General features: G+C 43.1%; 1 protein-coding gene across 2 annotated transcripts in view; it reads right to left on the bottom strand.

Moving 5' to 3' along the window:
- Cpne4 (copine 4) overlaps positions 1-20,176 on the bottom strand; it is a 485,330-nt gene extending 465,154 nt beyond the window's left edge. The window contains exon 1 of one of the 2 annotated variants that reach the window (XM_021171653.2): positions 20,047-20,176. In XM_021171653.2, coding sequence (XP_021027312.1) covers positions 20,047-20,099 — 53 coding nt within the window. In that variant the 5' untranslated portion in view covers positions 20,100-20,176. Of the gene's footprint in view, positions 1-16,852; positions 17,183-20,046 lie in introns of those variants that run through there. The other variant, XM_021171654.3, reaches the window with a different exon arrangement.
- Between the last annotated feature and the right edge of the window lie 7,688 nt (positions 20,177-27,864).

The raw sequence follows: 27,864 nt of genomic DNA, 5'->3' as shown, positions 1-27,864 counted from the left end.
AGCAGGAGCTCAAATATGAGCATCTTCATTTCCAAGTTACAAGAGTGATCCTGGCTCTTACAACATTACAGAAACCTTTCCCCCACTAAGCCCTTACCTTGATCACAAGTAAAAACTGTACAGCCCTCCACAGTAACAGATATGTTTATATATCTGTGGAACACCAGAATTTTGAACAAATGTGATTCAAAGTAAGATCTTGTTTAGGTCCTAAATCCCTTGAAGAAGCTGCCCAGATTGTGAATCAAAGTAATATATCTGCCTGTGATGTAATCCTCTTGAAAAATAAATGAAGTGAGGTGTCTAGTATTAGGATATATATATATATATATATATATATATATATATATATATATGACAAGGTTCAAACTCAGATTCTTTGGGCTTCCCATTTTACCTTGTAAAGTGGAATAATGCAATCAACAACAGGAAACTTGGGGTTCAAAAAAAATGTACCCTCACGTTCTTCCTTGACACAATGATGTCACTATACTGAGCCATCACAGAAGCATACCTTATCTCTCTGCCTCTGGTCCTGTCACTGAGAGTGTCTGGAAATGCTAATAAGATAAAAAAAAAATTCTCAGATACAAAAAAAAAAAAGCCTAAATTAAAGCTGCCTCTCAACTAGAAAGACTAGGCAGTCTATTCAAAGCAACACACCTTATGCCTAGCTATTTGTCTGCCTGTATGTCTGTCTGTACCTGCCAGTCTCTAGCATGTGTGGGAAAGGACATTCAAACTTCAGACCATTAAGCACAGACACACCACCACCATGGCTCTCCAAAGTAAGCCAATTGCAGATTGGAACTTAAGAATCCAAGAGTCAAAATGCAGCTCCCTGTGTTGCTTTTTCCCAAATGGGGAAAAGTAGCCAGGGTCCTACACAACAAGTCAAGAGCCTAGGAGAAGGTTCCCCTGCCTCAGCCCAGGGCTCCTCACAGTCTGCCTGATCTCGGCCATCCATCCCACACAGGGAGTGAGTGACTTACCACACACAGGAGGCAGGCTGAGTGGCTCTCTCTGAACTCGGTGCTCCGGAGTTTGGTGTGCTTACTAGGAAAGCCCTGCAGCCTCACAGTCTCATGCAGAGACGGAGGCCAGGGCTCTGGTCCCTTCTCAGCTGAGCCAGTGTGTCTGCCTCCTAAATGTCTAAATTAATAAATGATAACTCCATGGTCAAGTCTATGAAGCCAAGCAGATGGACGCCCCGGCTGTCTCCTCCAGAGAGAGGGCAGTGGGAACTCCAGTTCCTGAAGGGGGCACAGCGAACTCTTTGAATTAGGAGTTGGCTACCCTGAGTTCACTGTAGAACACCAGCCTGCCTCCCGAGATGACGAGTCTCATTTGCTTCTGTAGTGTAGAGCGTATTACAGGCTGCCCTCACTATCACATCTGCCCCACTCCTCTCCTGACAAGTAATGAATTTATAACAGTCATCCTCCCTGTAATTTTTTGGAACTACAGGGAATGTTATTTCCACCTGCAATTTTGACACATGAGTTAAGGGATCTTAGGCACTCTGAGTACATGATAGCAGGGGACTGTTAACCCAGAGAACTACTGAATACTCGCAATAAACATATTCTCCAACCCCATCTCTACAGATAAGCTCAAGTCGGGACAAACATCAGGCAGGATCGTGACAATAACCAGAATCTGTGTTTCTCTCCAGGTGAGACCTTGTGACGGCAGATTGGTCATTCTTTTGTATCCATCCAATAACTCAAACTGATGCTAAGTGAATTTGACTGATTGCAACTTGAGAGACCATAGCTGTTGCTTGGACAGATGAGGTCACGGATGCACCAGGGAGGGTGTTCCTGTTTGTTTATCTCCTCCCTCACTATTGTACAGAATAGTTACACACACACACACACACACACACACACACACACACACACAAATCCCACTAGAGAGTAAATAAGATGTTTTGATTTTATAAGTAGGAGGGTAAAATATGCATCGCAAATCACTAATCCAGAATCAGTACCTACTGAGTGCAAGAAACACTCAATGCGTAGCCACCAAGTTCAGGCACTTAACTCATCACCTATATTCCAGGACACTATTCCCTTGGACATTTTGAAGTGTGTATATTTCCTGACAGGGGATGGCCAGATCAAGATACCCCAAATACAGGGCTTCATAGACGTTTTCTATAGAAATTTAGAGTGTAGGCTTTGCAGGTGTATCAATGTGCATTACAGCTTTTCAGCTCTGTCGTTGTCAAGTGAAAGGAGCTAGGGACAGGAATGGGTATAACTGTGTTCTTATGAAACTTGATTTGCAGAAAGAAAAAAAGAAAGAGAGAAAGAAAGAAAGAAAGAAAGAAAGAAAGAAAGAGAGAGAGAGAGAGAGAGAGAGAGAGAGAGAGAGAAGGAAGGAAGGAAGGAAGGAAGGAAGGAAGGAAGGAAGGAAGGAAGGAAGGAAGGAAGGAAGGAAGGAAGGAAGGACAAGGGAAAGGGAAAGGGGAAGGGGAAGGGGAAGGGGAAGGGGAAGGGGAAGGGGAAGGGGAAGGGGAAGGGGAAGGGGAAGGGGAAGGGGAAGGGGAAGGGGAAGGGGAAGGGGAAGGGGAAGGGGAAGGGGAAGGGGAAGGAGAAGGAGAAGGAGAAGGAGAAGGAGAAGGAGAAGGAGAAGGAGAAGGAGAAGGAGAAGGAGAAGGAGAAGGAGAAGGAGAAGGAGAAGGAGAAGGAGAAGGAGAAGGAGAAGGAGAAGGAGAAGGAGGAGAAGGAAAGGAAAGGAAAGGAAAGGAAAGGAAAGGAAAGGAAAGGAAAGGAAAGGAAAGGAAAGGAAAGGAAAGGAAAGGAAAGGAAAGGAAAGGAAAGGAAAGGAAAGGAAAGGAAAGGAAAGGAAAGGAAAGGAAAGGAGAAAGAAAGGAACCTCTACAAAAAATCAATTTGATCACAGTCTAGAGTTTGCTGGCTTAAGTTTTAATAAATCACATTTGACAATAACTTCTGGGAACAGCAGATCCCCAGTTACCTTAATCTCATCTTATTTCACCTCAAACTTCTCTAGGATACAGAACAGAGCATTTAGAGTTTATATCACAGCCAGCCACTGGGGTTTGTTTAAAACATGGGTAAGGAATAGGAATCATGAAGGGATTGTCCCTGGGCCAGCCAGGCTTAGAGGGGGAGATAGTGCCTTCTAAGTAACTAAGCATTGTGCTTCCCTGAGCATTCTGATCCAGCTTAGAGACGATGGTGTTCTCGTGTTATTACCCAGTGCCACACAGCTTCTCTCTCCCTGTCCCCATCTCCATGGAAAACAACTCCCATTCATTTCTGCTGACAGCTCCAGCTTCACTTCTGAGTTTCCCCAAACAGAGGGGATATGTAGGGTGAGGAAGCACATCTAATCGGGAAGGAGCAGATAGAAAAGGGGAAGGAGGGCTCAGCCATCTCCTGCAGGAAAAAGGGGGTTCTCACGCAACCTAGCTGCAAATCTGAGAGCTCGTCATTCAGAGGGAGAGTGTACATTGCTCACCTGAGCCTATTGATTAGAGGTTTTAGAATTCTGAGCAAGCTGCTCGAATCTTAAAACAGCTCGAGGCGCTCAGTTAAAAGAGTTGTAAGGAGATGGCCCTCATAGGATAAATCCCAGACTCCCGCTTGATGTGACAGAATGATTATTCTTGGATGTTCCTGTTAGCATTTCCCCCTGTACGCACAGGTGCCATACCAAGGGATCCAAACCGCCTGAGGTCAACTGGTGAATTTTAGCTTCTACTAACAATGACAAATAGCCATGTAGCATCACCCTTTGTGGGTCTGCTTATTCGTGTGATGGATCGTGCCTGTGACATAAAACATCTGGATAAACATTTTAAAAGCTGCCCCAGGGGCCAGCAATCCAGATGTTTGGTGTCAAAAAGATCACAGTCAGATGACTGCCACCACCCCTTCTCCCTAACTTCTCATCCAAGGAGCCGTTACGGCTAAAGAATTTCACGTTCACTTCTCTCTACAAAGACAGAAGGAGCAGCGAAGCCATTGATCATCAATTGAGAACCACACTGAATGCTATCAGTTCCGACTGGGTTGGCTTTGCTCACGCTCACTTAATGACACCACAAAGCATTAAGAATCAGCCAGAGCATCAGCTCCACTCAACAGCCATGGACCATTACGTGTCAAAGGAAGATATCTACTGGAATCCCTCTCTGCCATCAGATAAGAAATTAAAATGATGGGGAGCTGTAGCGTTTCAGGCATTAACCCACAAACCAGTTGGCAACAATAGAAAACAAAACAAAACAAAAAAACAAAAAACAAAACCTCCAGTTCTCAGAAGGCTCACCATTCATCTATTTCTCTCAATGTACTGAAGCAACAGAAATGATCCCCCAGACAGCTGCCCTGGCTTCCCTTGCCGCAGCATGTACCCTGGGGGACATGAAGGCAATGCATGTCACAAACTTGTGTGGGTTGTTACTTCTCTAAGCGCCCTCAACTAGGACTGAATTCCTTCAATGGATAGCAGAACCATATTGCAAATTGTGATCGACACTTTAACTCTTACCTTCCCTTTATACAAACAAACACTAATAACCCAAAGCACAGCTCCAAAGCAGGTCAGCCTTCTGCTGAGAAAATTCATAATCAGTAAAGTATGCAGGCAAGCAAAGATTTAGGTTCGAGCCTTGTACTTAAAAACAAAGTCTGGGTTTTAATGATTCCAAAGGTCACTAAAAGTGAGGACTCAGAGTCTAGGAAAAGTATTATGATTTGAAGCAGTGTTTAATACAGCAATCCTCAAAGGGCAGGTGCCTTTAATTGTAATACAGTAAATATTAACATGGCAACACATATAAACAAAACTTCACTGAGGTCTTTGTTAACTTCAAGCATGAAAAGGGGCCCCGAAACTCAAATGTTTGAGCAGCCTTGTTTTAAGGGGAGGATTGTACATTTGGGGGTAAAACGGTGTTTGCTTTTGTCTCATGCAGCCAGGGTTCAGTGTCATTGCAGGCAAGTTATTCAGCATCTCTGAGCTTCCCTTTTGTGCAGAGAAGTCCAGCTGCCCCATGATTAGTTGTCTCTGTGTGTCTTCCTGGATGAAGTAGAGGAACTGTGGGGGCAGGGCTATGTCCCTCACCTCCATTCCATGTCCCCTAGAGCCTTGCAGAGTGCACTGCATGATACTTGGTAAATAATCCTGGACCACTGGGCAGCATGGCACAGTATCTTGGAAAGTGCCTGGCACATATGTGTACAGTAGCCTGGAAGGTACCTGGCACATGCGTGCACAATAGCCTGGAAGGTACCTGGCACACTGTAAATTCCATAGGTGCTCAGCAAATGCCTGGTCCTTTGTTTTCTCTTTTGTTTACCACTAATGTTTTACCCAGTTGAAGCACAGGAGAGAAGATGCATAAGTGGCTTATATTAGGTAAGTATTTAAGGCACCAGATCTCAAAGTATGGTCTCTAAACTAGAAACCATGCATCACCTGGGAAACAGAAATACAAAGTATTTTGCTTCTGGGCCAAGTGTGTTAAATCAGAGCGCCAAGGTGAAGGCCCATCTCTGTGTTTCAGGTTTCCTTTAGAAGATCCTGAACCTACTCAAGTGTGAGATTCACAGCTTGAAAATTGTATTTTATGTTAGTAACATTTTCTACTTCCTTCCTAAAAGATTTATTTTTTATGTTTAATGGTGTGTGTGTGTGTGTGTGTGTGTGTGTGTGTGTGTGTGTGTGTGTGCAGGCATGCATGTGTACACGTGTGCATGTGCGTGTTTCCCTGGAGCTGTTCAATATGGGTGCTAACTAAATTTAGGCCCTTTGAAAGAGCAGTTCATGCTCTTAACTGCTGAGCCATCTCTCTGGACCCTATTTTGGACTCTCGTGACAGGCAATGCCCACTGTGCTTACTATGGCTGGTGGCCTTGGATAACTTCTGGATACAAGTTAAGGTGTTTTTAAAGTCCAATGCAGTAACTCTCTGTTGCTGGTCTTGTAAAGTGGAGGAGCTGCTTCTGCACTCTGGCTGTGTTCCTAAGGCCAGTACTAAGCATGCCCTCGCATCTGAAATAAAGCTCGAGCCAACAGAAATAGGAAGCTTGAACTTACAGAAGCCCAGCTCGGGTGTTTAGTCATCCTTGTGCCTGAGGTTGGGAACACAGGAAAGGGAGACGAGGCAAAGGAGAAGAGGGGAATTAGCTGCTGAGAAACTGTAAAAAGCTGTTGCTGCTGATGTCAACAATAGCTTTGTAAACACGCTCCCCACTTTTCCAACTCCCCTGCAACACAGCAAACCACTACCATTAGGAAATCACATCAGGGTACCTTTTTGAGAAGATGTCCACAGCCAAGAATAGTTACAGTCTGAATAATTACAAGCTTCCCAGCTATCTTGGCATAATAGTTATCTTCCGTTTGCATTTACGGCACTTCAACGGGACAAACAGAGCCAGGATTTTAAACCTGGGAACATTTCACTCAGAATTTATGTCCATCACCGTCAAGCAATCCTATCTGACTATCTGACTATACAGAGCACTGCTCTGCAGAGCTTTCTCAGTGTGCTTTCCATTGCTATGATAAAGACCATGACCACAAGCAACTAGGGGAGGAAAGGGCTTATTGGGCTTACACAGCTAAACCGTAGTCCATTGTTGAGGGAAACCAAGGCAGGAACTCAAGCAGGGCAGGAACTCAAGTAGAACCATAGAGTGGGATGTTTATGAGGGTTGAAATCAGTCTTTTAAAAAAATCCAGTGACCTTCAAGTCCAGTATCTATTCTATTTACAGACATAGATAGATAGGGTTACATACACTTCACACATCTATCATATAATTTAGAACAAATAACCAAGGGATGGGAGTTTTGATGTTGGTGGTAGTGGTGGTGAAGATTTTGTTTCTTTTCTTATCTTATCTTATCTTATCTTATCTTATCTTGAGACTGGACCTCTAAAGAGTGGGTTGGCCTTAACCTCAAAGATCTTCCTGCTTCTACCTCCCAAGTGCCAGGATTAAAGCTGTGTGCCACCACCATCTGGCTGTGCCATTACTGCCCGACTATGAGAGTATTTTAAACAAATCCAACTGGTGCAGATTGGATCTCAAGTGATGACATCAAACCTGCACACAGCGTACTAGCTAAAGGAATATGCACACACAGGCAATAGATGGAGAACAGGAGGCCTTCCCTCCACCTCTGTGAACTAAGCTAATGATAGACTGATAAAAAAAAAAATGTTTAAAGAATGGAGCACAAGCCGGGCAGTGGTGGCGCACGCCTTTAATCCCAGCACTTGGGAGGCAGAGAGGCAATCAGATTTCTGAGTTCGAGGACAGCCTGGTCTACAGAGTGAGTTCCAGGACAGCCAGGGCTACACAAAGAAACCCTGTCTCGAAAAACCAAAAAGAAAAAAGAAAGTGGAGCACAATGTAAATCAGTCGATCATAGCATAGACTGTATATGAAATGATTACATTTGGTATTGTAAGTAACTAGAAACGTAGATGATGTGCAAATAATGCATCAATATAAAAAGGGATGAGAATCCAAAGATGTTAGCACCCACAGATAGCAGCATATGTGCTGTGTGCCCTGGGAGTGGGTATATTCATACTTGCCCACATTATAAAACAATGATACCATAGGTAAGAGAAAAGGAATAGAAACCTGAGGTGCATCTCAGTGGTGGAGTGCTTTGCCTAGAAGGTACATAGTCTTGGTTTGAAGCTCTAGAATCATGGAATGGGGAAAGAAGAACCCTAGAGCCATGGAAAGAAGGAAGTTATGTAGGAAGGGATCAAGGGAGGAGATAGAGAGCATCTCAATTTTTTTTATTTGTGTGCATGTGTGTGTATGTGTGTGTGTGTGCCTGCATGAGCTTATGTGCACCACATATATGCAAAGCCCAGAGAGCCCACTGAGCTTGAATGACAGGAGGCTGTGAGCCACCTAATGTGAACCTGATATGCATGCTGATGTGCATGCTGGAACCAAACCAGGTCTTCTACAACAGCAGTTTAGCAATCTCAAACACTGACCACCTCCCCAACCCCTCAGTTTGGTTTCTTTTCTTTCCTAGCTATATTGGACATTGAAAAAAAAAAGTCATTTGTAAAGCAGGACTAACCATAACTAATCCATACATTACTTTTACTAATTGTATCTGAATTTATGTTTATATATTTGAATAATTTCATATTTTATATAAGGTAAATGTGAGTAGCAGGTAATAAAATTGCTTTAAAAAAACTAGTATTTTGGTGCCAGGGAGATGTCTTGATTGATAAAAATGGCTCCCACATAAGCATGAAGATATAAGTTTAGATCCTTTGAATCTTATATTTAAAATAAGTAAATAAACAAACAGTCAGGCACAGTGGCAAACATCTACAGTTCCAATCCTGGAAAATCAGATACAAAAGGATCCCTGAGACTTGCTGGACAGCTAATTGAGCAAAAGAAATCAGTTCCAGGTTTGGTAAGAGATTGTTGCAAAAATAAGGTAAAGAATGACTGAGAAAGACACTAACATTGACATCTGTCCTCCAAATACACACAGAGACAGAGAGAAAGACAGAGACAGAGAGAGACAGAGAAAGAAAGACACTAATATTGGCATCTGTCCTCTAAATACACACACACAAAGAGAGAGAAAGAGAGACAGACAGACAGACAGACAGACAGACAGACAGAGTGAAAGACAGTGAAAGTAACATAGGGAATGAGAGATACAGAGAAAGGCAGAGAAAGACACACATAGAGAGACAGGGACAGAAAGAGACAGAAAGACAGAGAGAGATGGTTAAAGACACTCAGAGAGAAAGAGAGAGAGAGAGACAGAGACAGAGACAGAGACAGAGACAAAGAAACATAAATACATATCCATGCATGAACAAACATACATACAAAAAACACTGTATCTCCTTAAACCAACTCAGGAAGAGCTTAAGTCAAAAATATGGAAATCAGAGAAAGCCAACACTTAGCACATACTGAGCATGGGTCCACTTCTCCTCTATACTAACTTTAGTCTGTCAGCATTTTTAAAAATGAATGAATAAAAAATAAAGAGGTTATGCAATTCAGCCAAATCCAGACACCCAGAGTGGTTAAGCCAGGGTGGAAACTATGTCTGTTAGTGTCACGGCCTAATCCTTTATTATACTGAAATCCCACAACTAATTACTTGTCCTTATCGAACCAAATCACAGTATGTGACTTCTTGGCACCTCCTCTAAACAAGAGGAAAGAAGAGAGAGAAGAAACTAGAGTCCTCTACACACAAACAACTCCTTCCTGTTTCTGAAGGAACTGCTAAATGGTTGACATTTCTTAGTTCACCTCTATGCAAGACAGAATGTGTGTGAACACATTCAGAGAATACTACAAAGGATAGAAGGATGTGCTGAAGGACAGAAGAACACAGGACCAGGGTTGAGGAACCCACCTTTTGGTGTAACCTGGGTACCAATTGGTTCATGTGTATCTGTACCTTGCTGAAGCATTTTCTCGTCTAGAATATGAGAAGGGTGTGGTGGCTTGGATAAGAATGGACTTCATAGGATCATATATTTGTATGCTTAATCATCAGGGAGCAGAACTCTTTGAAAGGATTAGAAGGATTATGAGGTGGCCTTGGAGTGGGAGTGGCCTTGGTGGAGGAAGTGTATTGGTTACAATCTCCCTCTCCCCTTCCCCTCCCCTCACTCTCAAGATCAAAATGTAGCTCTCAACTACTTCTCCAGCACCATGCCTGCCTGTGTGTCTCTGTGTGCTGGACCATGATGATAATGGACTAAGCCTCTGAAACTGTAAGCCAATCCCCCAATTAAATGCTTTCTTTTATAAGAGTTGCCTTAAACATGGTAGCCCCTCACAGCCATACAACAGTGACTAAGACAAAGGGTATTCTTAACTTCATGAGACTGTCAAGACCTCACATTTCCTGAATCCACAGAAAGTGTTTTCCTATCTCTTTAAAATTAAATCAGTCCAGGCCAGACCCAGCCTGCTTGTAAAAGTCTGAGATTCCAGCTATTTAGGAGGCTGAAGCAGGAAGACCACAAACTGAAGGCCAGATTATGAAGCTAAGAGAGACCCCATCTGAAATCAAAATGAAATATAAGAAGGACTGGGCTTATAGCTTGATGGTAAGTGCCTGCTGAGCATGTGTGAGGTCCTGGGTTCAATCCCGGTATCATAAAAAAAAAAAAAAAAAAAAAAAAAAAACCATAAAGAATTAAATCAGGCCAGGAGTTTTGGTCCATATTAACAGCTGTCGCTGGGCATGGTGGCACACGCCTTTAATCCCAGCACTCGGGAGGCAGAGGCAGGCAGATTTCTGAGTTCGAGGCCAGCCTGCTCTACAAAGTGAGTTCCAGGACAGCCAGGGCTATACAGAGAAACCCTGTCTCAAAAAACCAAAAACCAAAAAAAAAAAAGCTGTCCCCAAATATACTATTTCCATATTTTCTCTTATCATCCCTTTTCTCTGATATTTCTCATAGTCAATATAAATCACAGAATTTTCATAATCAGTAGAAATCACAGAATTGAGGAAGTGCCATGGAAAAGAAGTCTGGCCCTGTTTTTTGTTGTAGTTGTTATTTGTTTTGTTGGGGTGTTTTCCCCCCTGAGTCTTTGCTTCCTCGTCTAGGAAAACGGAAGGATGTTCTCCGGAGTTCTGCGCTCTTCTTACACAGTACTAACCCACGAGGTCAGAGGTGCTTGAACCCGGTTTTACAGGGATGCAATGTCAGATGCAAGTCAGTGGGACTTTTCCATTTTGCATCTAAACCTTTGCCTCTGAGTTACCTGTTGAGTCAACAACATGAAAGGAAAGAAGAGTGTCCCACACCCTGGTGTTGGCTAACAAAGTCAAACCTTGATTTGCCATTTTGATGACAATGATTAGATATTGTTTCTGGAGTCCACTGTTCTTATTTTAATAACATCTGCATTGAATATATATGCACATTTCAATATTGAAAAAAAACTTTAATTTATTTTACATTTATGGATGTTATGCATACCTGGAACCTGCAGGTGCTAAAATGGGGGCTCTGGTTCCCATTTTACAGACTCTTGTGAAGAGCTGTGTGCGTGCTGAGAGTGAAACTTGGGTTCTCTGGAAGATCAGCCTGTGCTCTTAACCACTGAGCCATCTCTTCTCCAGCCCTACCTTCAAATATTGTAAAACAGTAATTCTAGTTTGATTGATTGTTTCAGACACGCCAATCAGTGATTAGAATGCCTGGTGGGTGGTTGCTACATTTCTATTGAATTTCCTTCTAAATCATTTCCCACATAAATGCATTAAGTCAATTGCTTAAACGTTTATTTTATTATGATATTGATGAAGGTAGTATACATGAGGCAATAATACAACTTGATTGGATTTATGAATATTAACACTGTTAAATATTCATGTGTGCGTGTGTGCACACACACTTTGGTACAGAAGGATAGCTGAGCATGTCGAAGCACACTTATAACCCTAGCTCTTGGAAGGCCAAGGTAGAAGTATGAAGACTTTGAGGACAAACCTGGGCTTCACTGTGAGACACTGTCTCAAGACACAAACAAACAAAGACATTAATAGAAGATAGATGGATGATAGATGATAGAATAATTAATAGATGAGATAAACAGATGATAGATAAATAGATGAAAGATAGATAGATAGATAGATAGATAGATAGATAGATAGATAGATAGATAGATAGATAGATCTATATGGGAGAGAGAGATTTAAATGCCTGCTAGGTGAGACTTGACCACTCTCTTCCCTCTCTGAATTGCCCTCCTGGACCTAGTTATTTGATAACAGGGAAATGAAAACACCAAACAGTGGTGAGTTTTGTAAAGAACCCCTTCCAGGTTTACAGAGACAAAGCAATGGCTCTCTTACTCTCGCCTTGGATCCTATGTCATCCTTCTTGCTTCCCTATTGCTTTGAATGTTTCTCCAGCCCAGTGACTTTCAAAACTGTTTTTGGAGCAGAGCCTGTGGCTCCATATTACTGGGCAACTGAGTGTATGAGACATAGTGCAATCTGGACTGGAGGGACAGAGGAGAGAAAAAAAATCCCATGCCTCACCCCTGGGTACAGTTCAGAAGCTTCATCACCCAACTTCCCTGAACCTAGAAGGCTCATGGTCCCCCAGAGGTGGGCTCTGTCGGTGCTCCGGCGCCCTCTAGCGACGGTCCACTCTAATGCTAACCTTCTGTAACCCAGCTTGGACGAGGCAATCCTGGGGGCTTGAGGGAGGAGAGCCCCTGCTAGCCAGCTTCCACCACTCCCGTTCAAGGATCAATAAAGTAGCCCAAAAGGGCTTGATCTTTGAGAGAGAGAGATGTCTTTAATCCTTACACTTTAAGCCAGAGAAGGTTTCTAGGGTCTAACTGAAATGCTGTATTCCCCTCTAATGTTTTCAAGGGGCAGGAAGCATGTGTGTGTGTGTGGGGGGGGGTAATCCTTTGTTTTCTTTAAAAAATAAGAATAATGAAGCTAGATATATTGTGTTCTGAACCAGATATGTGAGAAGAACATTTAAGAAAGCTTGTTCATTTTAAATAGACCTTTAACTTAAAGCAGAGTTAAGATTTCCCCCACGGATTCCTAGAACTGTGAACACTTAGAAAATCTCTCTGTTTATTTTATTGACTCTGTGTGACATTTAAAATAGAAGTCTAAGTCTGTGCATGGGCAGTTCTTCACAATGTGTGCACACTAACAGAGATGGCTGCAGACAATGACTTTGTACAAATTTAATCACATCTGCTGAGTAAATATTGCAGTGTCTCCAAGAGAAAATGTAATAAATTCCCAAGCCTGATTCTCTAAACACCACAGTGGAGGTGGGAGTCCCCCCTGTCCCCTCCCATCATCTCCAACTCCTGGTCCATAGAGAAGATCAGAATACATGGCGCCAGGGATTGGCGCCACCACAGTAATGGTCTGCACGGAACTGGAGTCTCTTTACAAGAGGAGTAATCAAGAAGGTTGTTGAATGAGTCTCCTGGTCTTGAACAAGTCAATTCCCTGACTTTTCATTCCCACATCTAGCCAATGAAACAGTAGGTTATACTTAAGCTCATCCAGTTTGGAGAGTCCTAGATCCACGGTGCTAAGTTGTTCTTCGCCGTTTAGAAGTAAATCTACCACAGAGCTCCTTAAGTAAGCTCTGCCACCCCTGGGCACAGTAAAAGCACAAAACTGGAAAAAGACATACTATCTAACTATTGTCTCTTTCTCTTCACAAGATCCACCTCAAGGCCTTCAATATGCACTGATCTAACAGCTGGTGGTTTTCAAAGAACTTAGCAGAGAGATAAAGGAATTATTGGAATTCACCAACTCAAGGTAATATGTTATATTATATACATAAGGTATGTTACATCATATATTATACTTATTCATAGAACTAACAGAAGCCCCTTAGAAATGAGAATACTAGTATAGGAAAGGCTGAGAGCCCATGGCAACACTAACACATTTGGTCTTGAACTTAACACCAACCTCTACATACCCAAACAGGAGAATGGATCTGAAATATCAAGCTAATTATTTTCATGACATGCCTCCTACAACAACAACAACACAACAAAGGGATGGGTTCTAAAAAGAATAAAAACTAAAGACCAATTCTAACCATCTGTGTTTGATCTGGAAAGAAAAAACTCTGACTGGATGCTGGGAGATCAATTTTAATGCGCCCGAGGATGGTCCTAAACTGAGTGGCATTTTATTTTGAATGCATTTAGAATTTTCTGTCTTGCTATTTCATAACTCCAGTGTGTCACTACCGTTGCCAAGGAAATGTGACTTGGGTTACTGCCATGGATCCAAAGGGGTTTGTTTGTTTTGTTTTAAAATATTAACAAGACGAAAATGGAAAGATCAAATAAAAGGGATGAATCTACTTCCCTCTTCCTCTTCAAGATCCATGAAATGCAAATATGACCATATTCTTTTTAATTACATGATTTTTTTTTCCACTAGAAAACTCACAGCTCACCAGCCAGGTAGATACCCTCAGAATGGCTGCTCTGCTCAGTCTCTATTCTGGATGCAAACCATTTCAAAAATGTATGACTCTTATTCTGTGCGAGTAAAGGTGGTCCTTACCTACCAGGCAAGGAAAGGCAAGTCATGGCACAAAGCTTATAAAATACATTCAGCTGAATCAAAAAAGGTGGATTCTAATACAGATGTGAAAGAAGATTCCAACACTGACCCAGTTTTCTCCTGTGATTATTCCTTACAGTCAGGTAAGCCAAAGGTAAGGCTCATAATAATGGACTCAAAACAATTAGATTTTTAAATCTCTCTCTCTCTCTCTCTCTCTCTCTCTCTCACACACACACACACACACACACACACACACACACACACACACACACACACATACCTCAAAGCAGATACCAGCTTTGTTTCCATTGACTACAACAGGACTTTCACATGCACATGAAAAAAAAAAAAAAAAAACCTTTACAATAAGAAACTTTTCATGCAGAATCTAGAGAGGCAGGGTCCCCTTAAGACAAAGCTGATAATTTCAACAAAATGTAAACTGTCACATAGCCCCATGTGGAGAGAAACAGGAAGTTGTATCCTTTTCTTTTTTTTTTTTTTTTTTTTTTTAACAATTAAGAAGCAACTCACACATCCCAAACCAGTTATTCTAGAGTAAAAATTTAGAAGTTCTGGTAAAGTTGCTATCTCAAGAGCTAAAAAGCTGTCATCAGCGCCCAAGAATGTAAGAGTATTAGAAAAGTAAAATCCAGTCAGGATTTTATGGCAATGGGAGTCCTTACATGGGGCCATGTGAGTGAAGAGATGGTTTCATCACAAGCAGCTTTGTTCATATGGCTCTTAGCAACTGCCCAGGCTTCTGCATCCATTCCCACTGTGGACCAACAGATGGTTTTATATAATGCTCAGGGGGAATCACCTACTTCTGACGTGGTTTGAATTTGAACCCATGAAACTGTCAGAATCTTTCCATCAAAAGAAAATGTGAAATTTTTGACCTAACACACATGGGTGTTCTAACTGTATTTCCCAACCTCCTCTCTATTTTTATCTATCTCACTGTGTGTAAGGAGCTTTGACCAACTTGACTCAGAGCCCTGATCGGCTAGATGGATTTTTGTCAGCCCTTCTTTCACACCTGGCAGGCAAATCAAATGAATTTGACCCAGGGGCAGCTCAGGTAGAGAAATGGAAACATCAGAACTTATCTAATTACAGAGAAGCGCCTCTTGAGTCCTATCTTATCTTCTGCTAAAAAAAAAAATGTGGTCTTCCTAAATTTGAAAGACATCAAATAAAGTGGTCTCTATACCTCTGGCTTTTCAGCGGCTGTGACTAAGAAGTTTAACCTGTTACTGTGAACTACAAAAAAGGCCACGGATACAAAACCACCGACCTACATTGTAAAGAAAGTTTGAAGGGGTGGGGCTTACATTGCATTGTGGCAAAACCCACAAATGCCTTCAAAAGTAGAGACTATGAAGGAGCAAGCAGGGGTTAGGAGTGGGAAGGACTCTGGAGCAAGGGTAGTTTTAGGGTTGTGTTTAAATAAAGTCAGAGTTTAGTCTCAGTTAAGAGCACTTAAGTCACGTAAGTCGGAGCTGGAGAGATGGCTCACTAGTCAAGAACACTTAAGTGCTCTGTAACAGCTCAAAATGCTGTTCAGGAAACACAAAAACAAATGAGCCAAGAGAAACCAGAGCTGAGCTTGGCAAAAAAAAAAAAAAAAACCCTGCAAAGCAGCAGGAAGATGAAGCTCCTGGTCTGGTCTGCAGAGTTTCAAAGACCAAGTGTGAAACTGCTGAAGCTTTTCAGTTCCAGAGGCATGGACCTTCTAGGAGTGGGTGGGTCCACAGCATGAAGGAGACAGATACCTCTTATCAACTTTCCCAGGACTCTATCCCTGTCTCCACCCCATCCCCACCCTACTTCTACCTTGCTAGCAAGTCCTGCTTCCACCTCATTGACTCTCCATAGGTAATCTTCCCTAAATCCTGGAAGCCCCACCCCCCAATTGAATCTGGAATGCATAATGAGGTTAGCCCCCCACCCCTTGTGAAGCCCACTTACACTAAGAGGAAGACACGGGGTTCATCTTCCTAAGACTATTCCTTGGATTTTGTCCACTCCCACCCATTGCTGTTCAGCTCAACTCAGTGTAGACCACTCTGACTCCCTTGGATTGAGTTTTAGCAATCCTTAGTAGTATGTGATACCGAGTTTTATCTCTCTAGTCAGAAGCGACTTCCAGTACTTCTAGTTCCTTCTTTACCACCCTGCTATTTCATTTAACAAAAAGAAAAAATGTTGTAGACCGAGCCAAATAAAGCCACGAGCAAGACTATGGGTTACTTGTGAGCCTCGGTGTCATGGACGCAGTTAAATATTATTAGAACCTCTTGCAGAAGCCGAATTCAAACAGCAGAGGATCAAGCCATTGACTAACACTACTGATGCCCCACACCTTTTTTGCTGTCAAATGGGAAGCAGCAACTCCAGCCCCCGACTTTGGTCCCATCCCCCTTCTCATTTCTAAAACAATAATAATCCTCCCTCAAACCCGCAGGACTTCCAGAGCCTAACCTCGCCCTCCCTCTGTCGTCCCGCCTGGGGCCTCCCTACCACTCCACCTGGGCGAGTAGAGTTTTGCGGAAAAAGCAGGTATTTTGGCTGAAAGTTTTTTTGCCTTTAAGGACTGCTGCTCCTGCCGCTGTTCAGAACAACAGCAATGACAAACAAGCCAGGCTGGGCGAAAACCCAGAGCTTCTCAAAAGTTGGTCTGGCTACGCAGCAGCCCTGACGAGTTTGCAAGAACACAGGACTCAGAGTTAGCATCTACTCACCTGGGTGTGCCAGCCTCAGAGACTAGAAAGAGAATTCAGCCCGGGACAGGTCTGTCACGCCCCCAGGATGCAAAATCCGCCTTTGGAGTGGAGGTCCTGGGTGATGTACTTGTAAAGAGGTCTTAGGAGAGACGGGGTTCCCTCCCCCCTCTTTGGTCCACTGGGGGCAGTTTAGCAACAGCCGAGGAGGATAAAGATGCGGAGAGGAGAGTTTGGTCGCTCTGGAAACCCCGACTCCATTCTTGGGGGTGGGGGCTGGGGGAGAGGGTGAACAGCGTGGAAGGAGCTGCTGGGCTCGGGAACTCGCTGAGTAAAGAGGAAGGAACTGGGGAAGGAGGGAGGGAGCAGAGGAGTGAGGGAGGAAGGAAAGGAGGAAGGGAGGGAGGGAGGGGTGAGAGCCAGGAGATGGCAGCTTCTAGCTGAGATTTCCACCTTCTGACGAAACCCTTGCGCCCAGCAGCCCAGCAAGATACTAGTTCTTAAGCCTCCTCTCGAGCGCCCCCTGGGGGGTTCCGGGGACTCAGCGACGCCCCGCCCTGGTCGCGGCCCTGGCGCTCTCCATGGTCCTGCCGCGCCCTCAGCCCTGATTCCCTGCTCAGCTTTGCAATTCCCACCAGCTCCTGAGAGGCACGTGATTAATTCTCCTTATTCTATGATAAAGCAGTGAAACCACAAGAGCTGAGAGGAGAGAATAGGGGCTATACTTTTTTTTGCATACATTCAAGAAAACTTCTTGATTCGCTCAACTCTCACTAAAAATGGGGGTGACATTGAATACTTATTTTGGTACCTACATGTCAATAAATGCATGATTAAATGAGTGAACAGCTATTTTTCTCTTCACGTCAGAATATTTTCCTGAATACAAACACCTCACCATACTTAGGGAATGTATGTTTTAAAATAAAGTTTTTGGCTGGAGTTGAACCACAGTTGTTAGAGCACTGGCCTAACATGTAGAGGGTTCTGCATTCAAACCGTAACATTGTACAAAGCTAGGCATTTGTACATTTGTACATGGCATTGCATCCCTGAAACCCCAGACTTTGGGAGGTGGGGGCAGAAGGCTCAGAAAGGCAAAGTTACCCTCAACTACAAAGGGAGTTTGAAACCGGCCTAGGTTAGAGACCCTGTCTCAAAAAGCCCACACCAAAAACTATAGGTCTTATTTAGGGAGTAACCATTGTCACATATTATAAAACATTTTGAACACACTACATAGCATTTACACAAGAAATCATGGGTTTCATGTTTTGCTTTGCACTGCTGCTCAGTGACATCTCTCTCCCTTATGGGGTAGTTTGGACATGATGACTTTTCTGTCACAAATTTATTCGAAGTCACATCCAGGCAAAGGAACGATGAGGAGGCATGTCAGGCTGTTTCTAGTTGTCTCTGCAGAAGTAGCTAAACTAGACAACCAAAACCATCCCGGGTATGCCCATGATCAGAATCAAATTAGACTTTATAATCCATAAAGCAAATGAATAAAAGAATCTCTCTGCACCTGGGGGTCGCACAGAGGTTAGAAATGATGGGCAAGCACACAGGGCAAGGGAGGAAGGTGTCTCCCTCTCTGCTTGCTGAAGTACTACCCAACAAGGTCTCTTGTAAGGTGAAGGCTTTGGTTATAAGCTTTAGACCACTACACAGTTCCCAGTTTCAAAGACCAGAGAAGGAGAAATGACAGAAGAAAGCAAAGGGGCCTCATAAATGACCCTGGAAATCAAAGGAGAAGATCTTTGGGAAGAAACAGTTTCCAGAAAATCAACATTTTTCTTATTTCAGTCACCTCGCATGCTGTTCTGAGATGCCATATTAGCTACAAGGCTAGAAAAAATAGCCCTGAGAGAATCTAGCTGTATCATGGAGCTTACACACAAATCCATGGTCTGCCTTGAGTGAGAACACTTCGGTCATGTGATTATGCGCAAGCTAATCATTGGGGCTTTGGCTTGTGAGGTTACAATAAAGGACAGGTCCTGGTGTTTGGAGCAGGAAATGTGTTCACAATACTCCTGGGAACAGACTGGGGCTTCATCAGAGTCACACAGACTACAGCTGGAAGGACTGACCTCCCAAGAACACTCAGGGTTTCCTCCTAGGGAAAGAAGGGTGCATTCTGGGAAAGTAAAATCAACAATATGCTTGTTAATTCCTCCTGGATTTTATTCAGTAGCATCTAGCCCTAGAGATGAAGTCAGTGTTGGACGAAATAAAGAAAATGAATGCCTTATTTATGTTTCTTGCATGTCGATTGTGAACTCTAACATTTAAATTCTGTGGAGGCGATATCTCTGGGTGTTTTGTTTTGTTTTGTTTTGTTTTGTTTTGTTTTAACTTGTTCATGACTGGAGCCACAAAACCTAGGAGAGTGTCTCCACTTAGTAGACAGCAAATGCATACTTATTAAATTTAAAAATGTTTTTAATATTTTCTAGAATGTTTAAAGCAAACTTCTTCTTTTATAGGCAAGAGGAAGGCAGTTATGATCTACTGAACATATACTATTTCCAGTAATCTCTTAGTCAATTCTACTTATCAGCCCATTTAATTTCTATAACAGCCTTTCCAAGTAGTTTTATCATTTCTACCACAAACCAGGTTTAGGTGGTTGAGATAACTAGACCACAGCTCAGTTCTTGCTGAGGATTACTTGAAGCAGGCTCTAAAGGCGCCTAGCAACTAAAAGTGGACCACGGAGAAGTTACAAAGTCAAAACCAATCGAGAAAACCCTAATGCAGTTACCCCCTCCCCCATACCAAAAGCACAGGCAAACTAAACACAACACCAAGACTTGTGACTGCCAGCAGGCTTCGGCTCCCTAATTAGAAACAAACAGTTTGCCTGCAAGCCAGTACGCAGAACACATGTGCAGCTTTATGCCAGGAGATCTCTCTCTCTCTCTCTCTCTCTCTCTCTCTCTCTCTCTCTCTCTCTCTCTCTCTCTCTCTCTCTCTCTCTCTCTCTCCATGACACTGAAGGTAAATTCAAAGAGGATCTTTGCAAGACACATAAGCAGAATTCACTCCCAGCTCTCCTATGAAATCAACAGCTCAACTGTACAAACGATGATTTATAACCAGCTAATAACCTCTGTTCTTCATCACTGCCCCCACGGCAGGTTGCCCACCAGCCGGAGTCCCCTCCACGATTGTGAAATCAAAACCTTCCTTTTCCCCATTCCGCTCACCTCCTCCCAACTCTCCTTCTCATGGACTCTGGGTTGCTGGGTTCTACAGCCATGGTGAAGGTTATCTAAAAGCCAGGCCGCTGAACTCGGTGGCACCAATGTTCCCAAGCTGAAAGGAGGCTCCAGTACTGAGCAGCTCCACTCCCTGGGTCTGCTGGATAACATAAGGGGAGGCATCCGCTCTGTGTCCTATGCCAGTATGAAAGGCATCTCACCCATCAGTATGACAAGTCAAAGGCTGGAAGGGAGCCAGGGAACAAGAGAGAAGGGATGTGAACTCTTCCGCGTGTGGCTGGTAGCATTTTTTAAGGGTAGCAGATGATGAAGGCGAAAAGCAGGCGGAGAGACAGTGCCCTACATCAGAAACCTTGGCTCCTTCCCTGAGTGAGTCAGGGTGAGCATTTTGTTTTGAATTGGGATTTCTGTTTTCTTTTCTTTTCTTTTTTTCCTTCCTTTCGAGCTGTAGGATGGTTACACATCCAACCAGTCAAGCGATGGCTGTAAATAACAGGATTTATTTCTGAGACCTTGGATCAAAGAAAAGCCTTGAATTTCACCTCGGGGTTATTTATAGCTCAAAGATATGAGATGTGGGTTGGTTTGTTATTCCCCCCTACTTCGTGTAATTTTGGGAATTGGAGGATATGCTTTCCTTTCATAGTTCCATGTATTCCTGAGGTGAGTAGTGTTACTGGAAAGCAGAGAAGAGAGGGCTTTTCCAAAGAAGCCTTTCTAAGATATGGAGAGTCAAGGGAGAATGCATAACACTTGTTCCAAGCTGAGGGGGGTTACAAGGACCCTGCATGACCTGTGTGATACCTCTAATACTCAGTAACAAGCTATGCTATGGAGGGCCACCTGATACTTGTTTCTGCCAATAGGTGGCATCAAAATCTCTCTAGCTTTCCCTCCCTAAATTGTAAAACCCATGAGCTGAAGGCATTTTTTTTTTCTTCCTGAGATTTCACAGTTCACTGTGGGTGGCGTTTGAAAGGCCATTAATTGAATCTGTTATTTCATAGCAGGTCACCCTAGTATCTTTGAAGAGAGCCTCTCAGTCACTTTCTAAAGCCCAGTTTCCACATCATAGGCAGAAGGTTCTTGAATGAACCCCAAGACTGAAACTCAGGCAGAGGTCTCCCCACACACATATTGGCATGCAGCTAGCACCCTGTTGTAGACTCTACTGTTTTCCCTTCCTCTATTCATATCTGGTTTTTTTTTCCTTATGAAGAAAAGCATAATTTTCTGAGAGGGAGTCATGTTCCCAGCCCCCAAGTCTACATTTTCCAACCTTACTTTTGGATGGGTTAGTTATATGAGTCAGATCTAACCCTGCATTCTTCAGTGTAGCAGGCACACATACCCATTTGCATTTGTTATGTAGAATTAAAAATGTACTTCTTCACTTCCCCTAGCCTATACTGAGGTGAGGAAGTCCTAAGTGGTTAGTAGCTAACATCTTGAAGAGTCCACCTAGAATATCGCCACCACTGTGGGAGGTTCTGTTGCTGGGGGCTGCTGTGGGGCGCTGCCCAGGAGCGGTGCAGAAGGAAGGAAGGGGGCTGACTCCACTAGAGCATGCACTTACTACTTTGGCCCTTCTCTTGTTTCTACCCAGAGTGCAGGGGGTCAGAGTAGCATTTGCTAAGGCAGTCTGAGCAAAATTATAAAAGGAACCTGAGCTTTCAATACCAGGAAGACGACCATTAAGTCCAGGTTTGTTTCTTTGTTATGAGGGAAAGAAAGCCCTCCATTGATTCAATACATTATTTTCAGCTCTTTATTCCTTAGAACCAAATATTATTTCTAATTGATGTATCCTCCGGAACATTACACAGACAACTTTCTATTAATGGTTTTAGACAAACAAGGCTATTTGTCCTGGTTTCCTTTATTCGGTCGGAGTTGAAGGCAAGATTCGGGCTAAAGGAGATGAAGTAACATGCACACCATGAGAGAGCATTAGGGAGCACTCATTTCAAAATGTCAAAAGAGACAAAAGGGGTGCAGATGGGCTTTAGCAACAGGGAGAATGAATGTCTTCTAGTTTATCACTTGGCTGAAGAGCAGCTATGAATTTTCCTGGAAAGGAGGTTGATGAGTACAGATAGAAAAATGAAATAGCATTGATACCGGGGGGTGAAGTGTCTTGACAACATTAGCATGGTGACATCTCGTGACAACCCAACATGGTAGATACTCAGGTCACTGTTCCTGACTAGAAACGTAGGCTCAGGGAAATGAACCAGGCAAAGTCTGCACATCTAGGTAGCTCCAGGGTGAGTTTCAGATCTGGAACTTTAGGGTCCTTGCCACATTGCCTAATAAAATTCCACGTATTCATGCTGTTCATTCTGGATTGTTCTTGCTCATTTTGAGGCTCTTATTCCACTTGCTGTGTTATATTTTTCTACCGTAATAAGGTATAGTTATCTTCATCTGCATGAACGGACATACTCTCAGTCACATACACACACACACACACACATGCTTTTTTCTTCAAATTGTGGGGTTGTCTGAGCTTTTCTTATATTTAGAGGTACAGTAGGCATGTGAAATTTTATGTGAGTTGGGAGGATGCTCTCATGACTGGAGTCTGGAATAGAAACAGAACAACTTGAAGAACAGAAGATGGGAAATGTGGAGAGAAAGAGTTTAAAATCCAAAATGAAATTAAATATTCTTTCCTTTTTCAATTCATGAAAGAAAGAAAAATTTTAAAAAATCACATAGACTTACACTCTAATTCATGAGTCTATCCTAACGTAATAAGAACATTGTATAAATGGAACACAGAATTCACAGAGAAAACAAGAAGTAAATGTCACTAAAGAACTTAACCTCACACTCTCCCCAAGAGCAGTTTGATGATGGTGGTGGTGGTGGTGGTAGTGGTGGTGGTGGTGTCGGCAGCAGCAATGATGCTGATGAAGACAGCGGAAACCGGAAGTGTAGCTCAGTGGTACAGAACTCCCCTTGTGCATTAGTTACTCTTTTCTCGATTAAATACTTGACAAGAAGCATCATAAAGGAGGAAAGATTTCTTTAGACCCTCCTTTGAGGGGAAATGGTCTGTCATGCTGAAGAAGACATGGCACCTGGCCACTCCACGGTGACAGGAGCTTGGAGTAGCTACTCATTCACAAGCCCATGCATGCATCAGAAAGAAGAGAGATAGCAGGAAACAAGGCCTGGCTCTGACCCTCAGCCTCCACCCCTCACATCTCACCTCTAGCGAGGCTCCACCTCCTACTGCACAGACTCTTGAAGCAGCATGGCCCAAGGAAAGCAAGGGTTCAATCAGGTGCCTCTGTGAGAGATGTATTAAATCCAAATCGTAATACCTTACATTCCTAAGGCGATGGGTTCAGTGCCCGATACTGGAAGCACTGAAAACCCCTCCCTCCAAACAAAGAACATCAGAAAACAACTAATGTTCTCAGTGACCCAGATAACTGCAGAAAAATCTGTTGAATGTCCAAAGTGTTTATTAAGAAATGAGCGATAAGTGTCCTGAATACTTTTATAAGGACATTTTATAGAAGTGATTAAATCAGTATTTGGAAGTCAAATAAATGCTCTGTAGTGAGTGCAGACTTATTTTAAAGTCACTCCACCCTCAGGCCTACAGATAACTATCCAGCTACCTATATCCAGCTACCTATATCTAATCCATCCCTGGTATATCAAAAACATATGAGGAGAGTGTGAAAAGAGAATATATACACCTCCTAACAAGAATTGGGGATTCAGAGCCGGGCGTGGTGGCTCATGCCTTTAATCCCAGCACTCAGGAGGCAGAGGCAGGCAGATTTCTGAGTTCGAGGCCAGCTTGGTCTACAGAGTGAGTTCCAGGACAGCCAGAGCTATACAGAGAACAGCCAAAGCTATACAGAGAAACCCTGTCTCAAAAACCATAAAAAAAAAAAAAGAATTAGGGATTCAGCCCAAATTTGAATCTGGTGTCATTAATTAGTGAGTCCTAAGATTTCACTATGGCCTTTCAGTGTAAGCCCAGGTCCCTATCCCACCCTTTCTCCTAAGTCTATATCTAACCCTGTTTCACTCAAGAAGAGAAGAAAATCCTTCTCCAGAAGGTGTAAGTTAGAAGGGTCCTGAAAAGACACCCTTAATTCTGTTTCCCCCTTCCTCTACCCCCTTGAACTTCACCAATAATCCCCAATTCTTGTTAGGAGACACAACCCACCAATCTATTGCCTCTGTTACACAAGATGGCAGAGACGAGTATTTAGAATTCTCATAGGATGTTCCCTCATAATTGTCTCTTGATTTTTTTAACATGGTCTAATTCTGCATCTCAAGCCGACCTGGCACTCAGCATGTGATCCAGGCTGTCTTCAGGCTTGTGACAACCTTCCTGTCTCTGCCTCCTATGTGCTGGCATCATAGACAGGAGCCATCACGTCCAGCTCTAGGTTCATTTTGCTGCTACATTAAAACACCACAGATGTGGTCATTTATAAATCATATAAATTTATCCCGTCTAGCTCCAGAGGCTGGGAAACCCAAGACCAAGGCCTGGAAGGCCTGTCATCCAGGGAACTCCCATTCTATCTGCTTCCAAGATGTCGCCTATTGCTTTATTCCTGGAAAGGGGATGCATGCTATGACCTCATCTGATGGGAGAAGAGGGAGGACAAGAGGACTGACCTGCATGTGAGGCCTCTTTCTTAAACATCTTCATTTTTCATAAAATGATTTGTGAATCTCTTGTGGCATAATCAGCTCTCAAAGGCCCAACCTCTTAATGTCATTGTATCTCTACAATGACAGACAAGGTAGTGGCTATCATCAATTAAGTCAGAGTGGAAGAATGAAAACAAAGAGAAAACCACAGATTGGGAATCTCAAAGAAGAAAGAGTGTCTATAAACAGACAAATCCTATGAAGGAGATGACAAAGAGGGTGAGCTAAGCATTCCTTAGAAATAAGTCCTTGAAGGATGGTCCCAAAGCTCTCCATAGTAAGACAGCATCTGAACTGTGATGTAAATAAAAGAGTGAGACAGCAAAGAAAGCTAGGTGGACAAATACTCAAGGCAGGCAGAAGAAATAGCAAGGCCAGAGGTGGAAAGAATAATTAATAGCCAGTCATAACAGCTCAGACAACAGAGGGTGAGGAAGTTATGCCAGACCTGTTAAGGAGGTATAGAGGAATGGAGGACAAAAGATAGATGGAGTCATTGGTAGTGAGGATTTGTTGGTTTCATTAATTAGATGGCTTGAGCATCTAGTCTGGGCCAAACGCCAATTTAGATGCCAAGACTCACAGAGCATCATCTTGGTCTTTAGAACCTCGGAAATTGAAACCCAAAGCAGGCTCTGACTAGAACTGAATACCATGCGTAGACGACAGAGACAGTAGCTCTCATTAACAGCAGTAGAAAAGAAGCATTGTTCTTCTTCCTAATGGAAACCAACATGCAGGAGGTTATTTATGGAGGAGGGTGTCCCTGTGTGCACACAAGGATTCAAAGGAAGAAGGGGGCTTTCCTCAGCATGTTCCCTTCCCCAGTATGATCCACCATTCCCATAACTTTTGCTCTCTTAATGACTCTTCGGGTTTGACCAGCATCTTCCCTTACACCAAGCACAAATTCTATCCTGTGTGTTATCTGGATGTGTGTTATACTTTTTCTCAACAATAAGTCTAGGAGGCACCATTGTGCAGAGCACGCCTTTGAGGAGTAATGTGGCTCACCCAAGAGGAGTGGCATTTTCCTGATGTGAGGAGGTTGCCCTTTGCAATGGTTAACCCTGTAGGTTTGATTAGAATGAGAAACACCTAGATCAGCAAAGAGCACTTCTGAGTTTGTCTTTGAGGGTGCTAGAGGAGGTGTTACGAGGGCTCTTGATTATTATATTGAGAATACATTGGCATCATTGGGAAACAGTGCAAGTTGAGAAACAGTGCTTGCTTAGAATGAGTAGCTCATTTGTGGTGTGTCCTTGGAGCTGCATCTTGTCCTGAACCCTTCCTACGTCTATCTTTTTGGTCCCAGGGATATGAGATGCTTTAACCTGTCCCCTTCCCTGCCATGAAGGGAATCAACCCCTCTGAAACTGTGAACCAATCTACCTCCTTTATGGTGTTTTTCTTGGGTGTTTAGTCACAAGGCTAAAAAGGTATGGGTGCACTCAGGAGAGGTGTGCTGCTTCCTGGGTCATGGAGTCAATGTCACAATGGACACTGGTTCCCACCAAAGAACGGTAAACAAGAGTCAAAGGCAGACTCAGGATGGAAATGCCCTCATCATAGGGTTGGTGAAAATGTCCTCCCAGTAGGGTTGAGAGAATGTAGTATGTAGAGTTTCTAAGACCACGTGAATGAGTAAATATTAAGAAACCTCTTCATATCCTACTTTGCAATATGCCTTTTAGAACAATAAATACTAATTGATCATAAGTAGATTAAAATTAATCATAACTTGTAACAGCTAGAGAATACCTCCATAAGCAGCTAGGACAAAATAAATGGTGACACTGGAGATGTAGTTAAGTGAGCCCAGTGCTTGCCAGCCTGCATGGAGCCCTAGGAGTGATTCTTATAACTCCATAAAGCAGCTGCAGTAGCACACACTTGCAGCCCTCATATGTAGAGGCAGAGGAAGATGAATCAAAAGAAAACAGATGACAACAGATGCTAGTGTGGACCTGGGGAAAGTTAACCTCTGTGCATTGCTGGTGGGAGTGTAAACTATAGCCACCTTGGGAATAAGTCTTGAGCTTTCACAGAAAACCAGAAATGAAATTATCATATGACCCCAAGTATAGCTTGTTGACATATATCCAAAGGAATCTATATCCTACAACAGAGACACTTGTTCACACATAGTCATTGCTACTTTATTCATAATAGCTAAGGGGTGTGGGGCATCTATACAATGGAATATTCTTTGTCTGCAAAGAAAACTTGAAATAAGGAAATTCCCATGTAAACGGATTTAATATATATATATATATATATATATATATATATATATATATATATATATTGAAGTAACCCAGACCCAGAAAGACAAACACTGCACATCGGATCTTATTTGTGGATCATAACCTCAGTTCCTTAGCTTTGGTTGTTCAGCAGGGAGTGCCTATGGAGGCCAGGGAACTAGAAAGGGAATATAATGGAAGATGGTTCCTGAGGGAGGGAGCATGGGAGAGCATGGGTAGAGGGGAAGTAGAGAGCAAGAACATTGGGCTGGGAAGGTTTGCGCAGGGATGGAGATGGGGGAATTGAAGAGATAACGCTGTAGGAGGGAAATTAACCAAAATAAAAGGCGGATTAAAAACCTCTATGGAAACCTGCTATCTTACAACCCAAATAAAATACAAAAGAGAGAATAAATGGAACTACTGGGCATGACGATATAAAGCTATTCTCAGACACAGAGGGCTACTAAACACAATTCCCTGTGAAATACCTGAACGGGGTCCCCAAAGACCCCTAAGACAATGTAGGCTCTTGTCTGCCCTCTTGGCTTCCTACCAGAACTTGTAGATAAGACTGTATGCTCTTATCTATACTCTGGTTACAAGAAATAGGATAGCAAAGTGGAAGTGAGCTGGAGACTCCCTCACTACAGGCAGTCCAAGTGTCAGACGGTGGGTTATATGCAAGGGGCTGAGATGAGAGGGGACTCCATGGTCTTACCTAGCTGTGAACACTACGACCCAAGAAACCAAACTTCTAGGCAAGCTGTGTCCACCTATACAATAGGAGCACAACTGTTTGTTCTGCAGAAACCATAAACAACTCCTCTGATTGGATCTGCATCCTACTCTGTAGGAGAGA

The sequence above is a fragment of the Mus caroli genome, unplaced genomic scaffold (genome assembly GCF_978045245.1).
Source record: "Mus caroli unplaced genomic scaffold, Mus_caroli_1 scaffold_11, whole genome shotgun sequence".
Classification (NCBI taxonomy): domain Eukaryota; kingdom Metazoa; phylum Chordata; class Mammalia; order Rodentia; family Muridae; genus Mus; species Mus caroli.
This window is presented reverse-complemented; position numbering and strand designations above follow the sequence as displayed.